Source organism: Hypanus sabinus, chromosome 12 (genome assembly GCF_030144855.1).
Source record: "Hypanus sabinus isolate sHypSab1 chromosome 12, sHypSab1.hap1, whole genome shotgun sequence".
Lineage (NCBI taxonomy): Eukaryota > Metazoa > Chordata > Chondrichthyes > Myliobatiformes > Dasyatidae > Hypanus > Hypanus sabinus.
In genome coordinates, this window is record NC_082717.1 from 22,956,068 (window position 1) to 22,968,867 (window position 12,800).

Here is a 12,800-nt window from a genome sequence, read left to right on the forward strand (position 1 = left end):
AAGAACCTGTTTTAAATACCTCATTTTGTATTAGCTTTGCAGGTATCCACCATTTTCAGTGTTTAAAAAAACCTGTACATCTCTGTGGGACCTACCCCTCTCACCTTAAATGCATGTTCTTTATTATTAGATATTTTAACACTGGGAAATAGATACTGGCTGCCTACTATTTCCATGCAGCTCATAATCTTATGAACCTCTATATAGTTTTCCCTCAGCCTTTGCCACTACCGAGAAAACAACCCTAGTTTGTCCAACCAATCATTATGGCTCAGCCCTCTTAGACGTCATCCTGATAAACCTGTTTTGCACCTCAACCACAGCCTCCATATCTTTCCTATAATGGGGCCACCAGAATTGAGTGCAACACTCTGGATAAGAACAGACATTTTTAAAACTGGAACACAACTTCCTGACTCCTCAACTGAGTAACGGCAAGCATGTGACTTGCTTTCTTTACTGTCCTATCAACTTGTACAGACACTTTCAGGGAGCTATGGACTTGGACCCCAAGATCTTTCGACATCAGCGTTATTAAGGGATCAGCTATTAAAAGTGCACTATCCCTGTATATTTGGTCTCACACTTAATGCAATACCTCACACTTAGCTGGATTAAACTTCATCTGTCATTTCTCCAGTCATAACTGAAAGGTTTGATGACCTACTATCCTGCTGTATCCTTTGCCACTCTTCTATCCAGTTCACGACACCAGCAACCTTTGTGTCGCTTCTGAACTTAGCAATATGCTAACCATGTTTACTTCCAAGTCATTTATTTCTGTCGCAAACAACAGAGGTTCTAATTTGGATTACTGCAGAACATCACCAATCATGGACCTCCAGCCCAAATACGCCCCAGTAACCATTAACCTCTGTCAAGCAAGTTCTGAATCCAAATAGCAAAGTTTCTGTGCATCCCTGACTTCTCAATCATTTGGATTATGTTAATAAATAGCAAAATGTCAAATTTCTTGGCTGAATTATTTAAAATTTATACACTCAGAGGATAGTGAACCTTTGGAATATTATACCCCAGAGGGTTGTACACTCTCAAAGCTGAGACTGATACATTTTTGTATATTAATAGAATCAATAGATACTGAGATAAGGCAGGAAAATTTTGTTCAGTTACGATTTTGTTGAGTAGCAGAAAATACTTGAGTGTCATCTTGTATTTTTTCCAGCTTCAATTTACTCTCAAATTACTCATAGCCTTAAATTCTGTTGTATACTGTCGACATGAAAGTTGCTATTTAAATGTGCTAACCTTCTCTGGATCAAAGGTAGCTTCCTTTACTTCACTCCCCATTACCCAGGTGCAGGAAATGATGGGACAGGCACTGGCAGGGAACAAAATGTACCGGCCTCAGCACAGAATCTATTCTGATTTGTTCATTCCAGCCCTGTCCCAGGTCTGCTCCAGATTTCTGCCATATGTCGTGAAATTTGTCAGTTTGTGGCTGCAGTATATTGCAATACACTATAATAAGAATAAATTACAGGAAGAAATGTATATAAAATATTAAGTTCATAACAGTGAACATTTGTCTTCGGACTCCTGAATCTCCTCCTTGACATAGCATTGAAAAGAGGGTGTGTCCTAGATGATGAGGGTCCTCAATGATGGATGCCGCCTTCTTGAGGCATTGTGTTTTAAAGGTGATCTTGATGATGGGGAGGCTACAGCCCATGATTGTGCTGGCTGAGTTTATAAGTTGCTGCACTTTTTCCAGTCCTGTACAATTGTCCATCCATGCCAGATATTGATGCAACCAGTCAGAACCATCCCTGTGGTATATCCGTAGAAATTTATGAGGGTCTTTGGTAACTTGCTAAGTTTCCTCAGACTCCTAATGAAATATAGCCCATTGTGCCTTCTTTGTAATTGCATCAATACGTTGGACCCGGGATAAATGTTCAGAGATGTTGACATCTAGAAACTTGAAACTGCTCACCCTTTCCACTGCGGATGAGGAATGATATGTGTTCCATCAACTTCCCTTCTCTGAAGTCCACAATCAATTCCTTGGTCATAAAGACTATTGTTGTGACACCACTCAACCAGCTGGTTTATCTTGCTTCTGTATGTCTCCTCTTCACTATCTGAAATTCTGCCAAAAATAGTTGTGTCATCAGCAAATTTATAGATGTTGTTTGAGCTGTTACCAGTCATGTGCATAGAGAGAAAAAGCAGTGGGCTAAGTAGGCGTTCTTCAGGTGTGCCAATGTTGATTATCAGCAAGGAGGAGATATTATCTCCAATCCTCACTGACTGGTCTCCTGGTGAGGATGTCATTTGCAGAGGGAGGTCCAGAGGTTCAGGTTTCAGAGCTTGTTGATTAGAACTGAGGGCATGATTGTGTTGAACACTGAACTGTAGTCTATAAACAGCAGTCTGATGTAGATATTACAATTGTCCAGCTGATCCAATTGTGACTGGAGAGCCAATGAAATTGCATCCATTGTAGACCTATCCACAATTACATAGGCAAACTGCAGCAAGTCCAGTTCCTTGCTTAGGAAGGAGTTGATTCTGGCCATGACCAACCTCTCAAAGTTCTTCATTACAGTAGATGTGAGTGCTTCTGTGCAATAGTCATTGAGGCAGCTCACCCTGCTCTTCTTGGGCACTGATATGATTGTTGCTCTTTTGAAGCAAGAGAGACCCTCTGACTGCAACAGTGAGAGATTGAAGATGCCCTTGAAGAGTCCTCTCTGTTGGGATAGGTTTTCAGAGATTACTTTATCAGAGCCTGATGCCTTGCGAGGGTTCACCCTTTTGAAAAATGTTCTGAGTTTGGCCTCCAAGACAGTGATCACATAGTCATCAGGTGCTGTTGTAATTTGTACATGAGGAGCTTTATTCTCCCTTTCAAAGTTGAGCTCCTCTGGGAGTGAAGCATCACAGCCATTCATGATGTTATGCTTCACTTAAAGGAAGTAATGGCCCGGAAACCCTGTCAGAGCTGGGGGCATCTGAATTTGTGTCTAACTGTATTGGAATTGTTTTTATGTTCTTAAAATAGCATTTTGTGAGTCGCACCTAGACTTCTTGCATAGTTATGGATCACCAGTCTCGAATTCCGTAGCTCCAGCCCTCAACAGACTAAGAATCTCATGGTTCACCCACAGATTTTGTTTTGAGTATTCCCGGTATGTTCTCAAAGGCGTATACTTATCCACACAGAACTTGATGAAGTTGGTGACAACTTTGGCGTATTCATTCAGATTTGAAGATGAATCCATGAACGTTATCCAGTCCACTGACTCAAAGCAGTCCTGTAAGTGCTCCTCTGCCTTCCTTGACCTTACCTTCTTGGTCCTCACCACTGGTGCTGCAGTCTTTAGTCACTGCATGTACATCGGGAGTGAAGTACCTGTACTGGTCCTACAATCTTGCTTTGAAGTCTTCAGTTTTATTTTGCAGAGACTGTGCATTCTTCAATAGGATAGTCAGGAGTGGAGGTACAGGGCCTCTGCATTTTAATTGTATTTGTAGACCTGCTTGTCTTCCTCATTTCTGTTTTCTTAAAGGGAAAGTGCACTTGCGATCCAAGTCTGCAGTCCGGGATCTACCAACATCTCAAGATTTGAGTATTTACAGATTTTTTTTTGTTATTCAAATTTTTATTATTTTACAAAGCAGCACAGCATATCATAGAGCAGATACAATACAGTCCAAATGTGTATAGTACAGTACAGTAAACGGCTTAAAACTATGTTACTGGCCAAAGAGCCCATGGCTATGACTCTGTATTTCAGCTGTAGTAATCCTAAATGGGAATATTTAATGATTCCCATTGGTGATGCACGCAGAGCTTCGCCGCTTATTGGTGCACCTTGGTTGGCTAAGGCTTCCTCTCTTCCCCCAGACACCATTCTAAATTTGAGGAGTCGTTCAGAATAAAAAAGGGAATTGGCTTTAAGACTAAATTCAGGATATTGGTTTTGTTTGTAGCTGGTTGTGTGTTGTTCTGCTGCACTTTGCAGGCATGCTATGCTGGCACAACTTGTGGGCTTCCCCCAGCAAATCCTGTGTGTACGTGTGGTTAATGAAAAACTCTAAATCTGAGATGGACTCCAGCTCTTCTCTGCCGTGTTGCAAACACACATTCAAATTTCTCAAGGAGGTACTGCTTATTGAGGTGGAGAATCCAAAGCTTCTATTGGAAATTTTTCAAAGAGATGTCATCATATGCTTGTTGTCTGACTTTGACAGCACCCCCACACCCACACCCAGATCAGTTCAGTCTATTGTTATATACTCCTGGTTGCAATGAAATTCCTTTCTTACTCACATGAAAACAGAGTAAACAGTAAACATGGTAATAATAAATACAACAATGACAGGCACTAAAAAGCAGAATGGTGCAAAGATTGTAGTGTAGATCTGCAGAAGTGCTAAAAGAAATGCTGACAACAATGGGGTAACTGAGAGATGTGCATTGATACTATATTTCCTGGTGGCATTTGAAGTTTATTCTTAAATCTGTTCCCAACACCTTCTCCTTAGTGCATTCAATATCACAAAACCCTTCAGAAACGTTCTATCCTTCTATCTAAACTATCCAGAAACACTTTCAGTGAAGTACTTCAGTGGATTTTCATGAGGACTTACTTTCTTTGGAATTTCTTAGTGCATGAGAAGAAATGTGTATTTTCTACCCTTTAGATTCATTCTGAAGTATATTATCTAGTAGGAGATTAAAGTCCACCTCCACATGCCAGTGAAAAGTAGGAGGCATAGGAAATGATCAAAGAGATGTGGGAAACAAATTATACAGTACACAGAAGGAAAGATAGTAGACAGTAATGGACAGAAGTGGAGGAGAGGGGATGAGACGAAGAAAGAGAGAAGCACTTAAAAGTTGGAGACCGATAACTTGATCAATACCTGCAGTAAGGAAGAGTAAACTTGTCAGAAGAATACAAGTTCATCAAATAACATGCATAATTTGAGTGGGCGATAAGCAGAGACAGTGAAAGGAAATAGAATTAAATAATGAAGCTGAACGCTGTGTATACTGGCAATCTAAAATTAAAACCGGAATGGTTATATTGTGGCAATGTCAGAGCAAAGTAGGATGGAGGTGACTGTGTAATTCCCCTGTCACTTGTACTTGGCGATCACGCTGCTATATGCAGTTGAGGTCGACTCAATACACATAATTTGTACTTGCTGCAGGTTGAGGACAATTACACGCATTTTCCTGGAGAAATTGCTCTGCTTTTATTCAGGGAAGTTGATGTAATTTCTGTTTACTCCACTCTTTAAATAGACTTTGTTTTCTGAGTAAATTGACATGTTGGCTGCAAGTAGGCCGTTTGATTTGAATCCTACACACTGCCTCAGCATTCCTGCAACTCAGTAATTCAAATGGTATTGTCACTAACCACTCTGAAACAGAAAATGCTAGAAGTTCTCAGTGGGTTAGGCAGCATCAGTGGAGAGAGCAATGTGCCCGGGTCAATAACCTTCCATCTCAACTGTTGAAAGGAGATCACCAACTGCTGATTATGGACCACCATTGCATGTTCTTTGTGCACCAGGGGAGAGTGAATTTTTAGCGATGATCATCAGATTGACATCGTGCAGTATGAAAGAAATGAATTATTCAAAAGCAAAGTAGTATTTGCCCTGCCAAATCCTTGGAATGAGCCAGATATGAACATGGTTACATTGCCACTATACACCAGAAAAATATCTATCAATTATTGATTTTCTTGATTTTCAGAACCTGGAATTGTGGAACACATAGATAACTGTTGAGGTGACCTAGGAGGACTGAGAAAATGTAATGATTTTATTTTCCAATGAGCTCAGTGTTTTTTATGGCTGTTTATCATAGTGGTTATATTTGATATATTGGAAGGCTGGAATGGTAGAGTAGAGGAGGACTGGAGATCAAAGGTTTAGACTGGATGGGCCAAATGGCCCATTTCAGTGCTGTGAAATTTTACGCTATTTCAAGTTCAAGTTCAAGTTTAATTGTCAGAACCAGAATCACTTTATTGCCAGTATGTGAAACATACCAGAGTTGATTGTGGTTCAGTGCCAAGCATAAATCACAGGACAATACCATAACAGACAACACAATAGCAACCAACAATTTACAAGACAATAGTGCAAACACCATGAGCAATCAACAATTAACACAAAGGTCAATAATCAAACTTAAATAAATGTGAACATACGATTATATATAGTCATATGACATATGACTAAATAATTATGGACAGAACAGGGAGAGCAGGAAAGGCCATTTAAGAGATGTTGTACAGGGACAGTTGGGGTATTACACCTGAGTGAGCTTTGTTGAGAAGCTGAATGGCTACAGGAAAGAAGCTTCAGCGATGATGAGCTGGAGGAGCCTGTTTGTTCCAGGAGAGAGCATTGGAGTCGGTGCTGGAGGGTGATGGATGCGTAGTGCCTCCCTGATGGCAATTTGGTGAATGGGTGACTGCTGGGGTGGGTGGATGTATACTCTTGAAGAAAGCGTTCCTCTGAAGCCAAGGTACAAACACAGTACTGATAGTCACGCACAGCACAAGGCACATATAAGATAGCAGTAAACATACATTCACGCAAAAGAAAAGTCCAAGTCCCTCAGTCCATGAATGTTGTCAGTAAAAAGCAAGCCCACAGCCATCTGTAGATGAACGCAATCCCGTTTTGTCATCCACTGAGCAAACGCTGGAGTGCAGCTCTGACACCAATATGGGCGCTGCGCCTCCGGGCACCGACTCCAATGCCTCTCAGCTTGAGTCTGCAGACAGGTGACTCTGTGGCATGTGGCTTGGTCCTTGCTACAACCAAGGTCATACAACTTCCCCCACTGTTATTCTTTCCAACAAGCCAGTGAACCAGACTTACAACATTCCACATTCCACCAGGGTCTTGCAATCACAAGAAAATTACGAAAATAATCACTCACTGTTTGACTGAAAGCCGCGTTTGCACACTGACGCCAACACCTCTGTGTTGTAGGCAGCAGCACAGTCCGCACCAAGCCCAACTCTTCCAGCTCCTTGGCTAATGAGCAGTTCGCTGGTGGGGTTGACTACTGTTATACCCAAACCCCATTCTGGTGAAACTGATCATGTGATGGTCCCTCTCCTACCTACTTGCAGGCAGAGGCTATAGAGCAAAGCTCCAGAGGTGAGGACAACAAAGAGGTGGTTGCAGGACGCAGAGGAGTGGCTATGGAGTGGCTTTGATTTGGTGGACTGGACCATGTTTGAGGACTTATCTGTAGATCTGAATGAGAACACCATGGTTGTCATGGACTTTATTAAATCAATTGTAGGTAAGTGTGACCCCACAAAATCAGTCAGAGTCTTCCTCAACCAAAAGTCCTGGATGAACCATGAGATCCACAATCTGCTGAGGGTCAGGTTAGAAGCATTCAAGTCTGTTGACCAAAGGAAGTTACAAGAGGTCCAGGTATGATCTCCAGAATGCCATCTCACGAGTAAAATAGAAATTTTGGACTAAACGTGAATCAATGAAGGATGCTCAACAATTGTGCCAGGGCTTGAAGATTATCACCTCTTACAGTATAAAGTTAAACCTGATGACAGCAGAGCTTCGCTTCCTGTTGAGCTCAATTCCTCAATGTTCAGTTTGGCCATCAAAACATGGAGGAACTATCACCAAATCCCACAGCCCCCAACAATCCTCTGATTTTACTCTCTGAGGCTTCAGGAAGTTGAACCCAGAAGAAGCATTCGGCCCAGATGGAGTATCTGGCTGAGTACTAAGGACCTGAACTGATCAATTAGCTGGAGTGTTCACTGAAATCTTTAACCTCTCGCTTCAGCAGTCTGAGATACCCACCTGCTTCAAACAGGCTTCAATTTTACCAGTGCCTAAGAAGAATGTGGTAACCTGCCTCAATGACTATCATCCAGTAGCATTTACATCGGCAGTGATGAAGTGAAGTGTTTTGAGAGCTTGGTGATGAAACATATCAACTCCTGCATGAGAAGCGACTTGGATCCGCTCAAATTTGCCTTCCAGAGCAAAAGATCCACAACAGAGGCCATCTCGTTGGCTCTCACTCAATCCTAGAACATTTGGACAGAAAGATGCATACATCAGGATGCTCTTCATCAACTGCAGCTAGACATTCAATACCATCATCCCATCACAACGAATCAATAAGCTTCAAGATCCTGTGGAATTGGATCCTCGATTTCCTCACTTGAAGACCCCAGTCAGTTCGGATTTGCAACATATCCATGTGCTTAGCCCCCTGCTCTATTCTCTTTAAACTTATGACTGTGTACCTGAGCACAGTTTCAATACCATAATCAAGTTTGCTGATGATACCACGGTCATTGGCTGAATCAATGGTGATGACAAATTAGCAGAGAGGAGGGAGATTGAAAACTTGTCTGAGTGGTACCACAACAACAACCTCTCACTCAATGTCAGCAAGACCAAGGAACTGATTATTTACTTCAGGATGAAACCAGATGTCCATGGGCCTGTCCTCATCAGAGGGTTAGAGGTGGAGAGGGTCAGAAACTTTAAATTCCTTGGTGTTATTGCTTTGGAAGACCTGTTCTGTGCTCAGCATGTTAGTACAATTATGAAGAAAGCATAGCAGCGCCTCTACTTGTATAGGAGTTTGCAAATATTTGGCATGATGTCTAAAACTTTGAGATACTTATACTGGTGTTGTGGAGAGTATATTGACTGGCTGCACCACAGCCTGGTTTGGAAACACCAATACCCTTGAATAGAAAATCTTACAAAAAGTAGTGGATATGGTCCAGCCCATCAGGTTAAAACCCTCCCCTTCATTGAGCACTTCTACACAAAGCATTATCCAGGAAAGTACCACCCATCATCAGGGATTCCCACTATCCAGGGCATGCTCCCTTCTCACTACTGCCATCAGAAAGAAAGTACAGGAGCCTCAAGACTCATATCACCAGATACAGGAAAAGTTATAACCCCCAACTATCAGACTCTTGAACCAAAGGGAATAACTTCACTTAATTCACTTGTCCAATCATTGAAATGTCCCCACAACCTATGAACTCGCTTTCAAGGGCTGTGTATCTGATGTTCTTGATATTTATTGTTTATTTATTATTTATTTTTCTTTTTGTATTTGCATGGTTTGTTGTCTTTTGCACACTGGTTGAACTCCCAAGTTGGTGCAGTCTTTCATTGATTCAATTATGATTATTAACTATTAGAAACATAGAAACATAGAAAACCTACAGTACAATACAGGCCCTTCAGTCTACAAAGCTGTGCCGAACATGTCCTTACCTTAGAACTACCTAGGCTTACCCATAGTCCTTTATTTTTCTAAGCTCCATATCAGCATCGCTGGGTATGCTAGGGGTTAATTAACCTGGTGATAGACTGGTGTCCTGTCCGGTGGTGGGGGGGGGGGGGGGGCGGTGTGGGGGAGAGATACTCTCAGTCGCTTCATGCCATGGAAACCGGCATAAGCACCGGCCTGATGAGCCTATAAGGCTCGGGACAGATTTTAACCTTCTCATAGCACACTGGCAGAACAAAATCTATGACTCAGGATATAGGGATATAGTTCATTACAATTGTTTCGCTCCTGTTTTATTTCACAGCATTAGTTATTTGAACTTAGAATGGTTTTCCTTTCATTTGGTGTTTAGTCATCTGTTCAATAAATTCTCATGTGTATTTGTCGAGTAAACCAGAGACAGTATAACAAGCCAATCATATGACTTGTCACTCTGTAATCCAATTCATTCACAATATGCACAATGGCCCACAGTACAATGTAGGAGCAAAATGAGGCCATTGGGCCCATCGAGTCTGCTCAGCCATTCTATTATAGCTGATTTATTATCCCTCTCAACCCCATTGTCCTGCCCTTAACAATCAAGAACCTATTAACCTCTGTTTTAAATATACCAAATGGCTTAGCCTCTGTATCTGTCTATAGCAATGAATTATACCGATTCACCACCCTGTGGCAAAAGACATTCCTCCTTATCTCTCTAAAGATATGTCCTTTTGTTCTGAGGGTGTGCATTCTGGTACTAGACTCTCCCACTATTAAAAAACAATCTCTCCATGCCCACTCTATCTAGACCTTTCAATATTCGATAGGTTTCAGTGAAATCTCCCTCATTCTTCTAAGCTCCAGTGAGTAAAGGCCCAGAGCCATCAAACACCCAGCTCCTCAAATTTAACCCTTTCATTCCTGAGGTCATTCTTGTGAACCTCCTCCGGACCCTCTCCAGTTGTAAGTTGAGATGATACAGTGAACCTGAACTAGGTGCATTTTCTCTCTTTCCCTGTGACTAGGACAGGTTCAATGCCTGTTAGTCTTGAGTGCTTCAAGGGAGGCACGTGGAGACCTTAAAGTGCATGTCCTTCTGCAGCTTGGCCTCCAGTGATCATTCTGAAAATAGAATTCTTTTGTCCTATTGTGGTTTATGCTAAAGGCAGCTTTATTGCTGACCTTGTAGCTGACCCAGCCCTCTTCGGAGAATCTGCTGGGAACATTACCAAAATTAAATTAACTGACCTTGAATGACAGAGCAAGGTCAACTTGCAACTCCACAAGTATAATTATGTAGCTGCTGAATCACAGCCACCAAGGCGGACATCTTCAATCAAGCTGTAATTAAGTGCAGTGGGAAATATCCAAAGACATTTGAGCATCGGAATTGTTCACAGTTCGTACATAAGGTTATGGCAGCAGCAGCTGCATGAATCCATACTTTTTAGTCATATTGTGATGCTGTAGTTATCTGGGTGGTAGACAAAAGAGCTGAGAATATATAAATTGTGGAGCGATCAGCCATAATCTTACCGAAATGGAGATGAAATGATGGGTGTTGGCCCAAAACGCTGACTCTACTCTTTTCCAAAGTTGCTGCCTGGCCTTGTGTGTATGTGTGTGTTGCCTGGGAAGCTAAAGAAGCTACGTGGCCTAGTTCTGCGCCTGCTTTTAATTTCTTAAGCTGTTGTAAACAAAAAGAAAGGGTTTTGATGTTGGTCAGTAATACAGGATCTGTTGTACAATGGCCCTGGGCTCCATTACCACTTTTGTTAATGAAACTGAAAAATTGGAGTAAAAAATTCTTAGCAGTTGATGTGCCATTTCCACGCTATTCTAACTGTTGCCTTGTCATTGTGTCCTTTCTTCACCATCTATTATTTTCAAAGCTGCTATAATATATTGTTGCCATGTGATTTTCTTCCTTTTGCTTTGCAGGGTTTATTCCAGTGTGCAGCTTAGGGCTTTCTCAAGTTGGCAGAATGAACTTCGGCAATGACGTTGCTACGCTTAAGTATTTCACCATCTGTGGTCTGCAGGAAGGATATGAGCCCTTCGCAGTGAACATGAACAGGGACATCACGATATGGTTTAGCAAGAGGCAGCCTCAGTTCATCTCTGTGCCTGCAAACCACGAACACATCGAGGTAGGGGTTGATGAGGAAATGCAGAATTATCGAGGAATGGGGAAGAGTCAGGATGAATGTTAGCTGGTTCAGTAAAGTCGTGTGTGTGTAACCCAGTGGCACGGTGCATCTCACATTGATACTCATTGGCTTTGAATAAGATGGCAACACTTTAAAAGTACCACGCAGCTCAGCTTTTGGATCCCCTGCCTGACACCTTCCCATTGTGCAGGTGATTCTCTTTTAACAGCTTGCAATAATTCAGTGATCCTAAAGAGGCACCTGCATGGGATTCTAAGTAGTATTCTCACCTGATGTAGTTTCTCAAAGTGAATGCCAGATTGCTAAATCAATGTTTGAATATAAGACCATAAAATGTAGGATCAGAATTAGGCACTGGGTTGATTAAGTCTGCTCAGCCATTCCATCTTGGCTTCCCTTCTCACTGTAACCTTTGGCACCCTGACTAACCAAGAACCTATCACCCTCTGCTTTAAATATACTCAATATCTTGGCTTCCACAGCAATGGTTGCTTTTATCCTACACAGTAGTGTAATTGAATCCACAGACTGAAAGACAATATAGCTGAGGTATGTGAACTGATAATGGCTTCAATAAAGTTAATAGCAAGGTGTATTTTCCAAAAGCAAAGGGGTCATATACAAGGGTGCAAGGATTTAAAGTAATTGGTATAAGGATTGTAGAACAGGAGCAATATTTTCTCGAGTGAATCTATTGCACAACTGAAGGAAGGAGATCCTTTTCACCCAGAGAACAGCTGGGTACCAGACCTGACTTTCTGAGCAAGTGATAGAAGGTAGAAAATTTCAACCCCTTGACACAGTACTTGGATGCATCCTTGAACATACAGGGCTATAAAACTTGTGTTATAAAGTGGGAAATGTTTGGATGAGTCAAATGGCCTCCTTTAGGGCTGTGAATTTTCTATGATTCTATGAACCTGTTATGAGTGAATCAGTGGGAATTTTCCTATTGTCTGCTTGCACGTCCAACTTTAATTAATTTTACAGTGTCTGAATTAGTTAAGAAGTAGCTGTTAGGTTTCACTAATAAACTGAAGTACTGCTTCTAATTAGGTTTATATTTTTTACCCGGGAGCAGATTGCCATGGGGTTTCTATTGTTTCATCGTTGCTCCTTAAGGAAGAAAACCTCTTATTCTCTATGTGACTGCAGATCCATGGCACTGTTTTGACTCTAAACCTTTCCCTGAAATGCCCAAGCAAGACGTTATGTGAAACCAGTTCGTATCAACCAAATTATCTAGGTTGGCTTGCTCTATAGAATCCTCTTAACACAAAGTACAAGGTATTATCAAAGTATGTATACTATATACAACCTTGGGATTCTTTCCTTTAAAC

General features: G+C 41.6%; 1 protein-coding gene across 1 annotated transcript in view; it reads left to right on the plus strand.

Annotated features, from left to right (window-relative positions):
* ryr2a (ryanodine receptor 2a (cardiac)) overlaps positions 1 to 12,800 on the plus strand; it is a 444,870-nt gene that overhangs the window by 147,871 nt on the left and 284,199 nt on the right. The window contains exon 21 of the mRNA XM_059985674.1: positions 11,231 to 11,439. Within this exon, the coding sequence (XP_059841657.1) occupies positions 11,231 to 11,439 (209 nt within the window). The remainder of the gene's footprint in view (positions 1 to 11,230; positions 11,440 to 12,800) is intronic.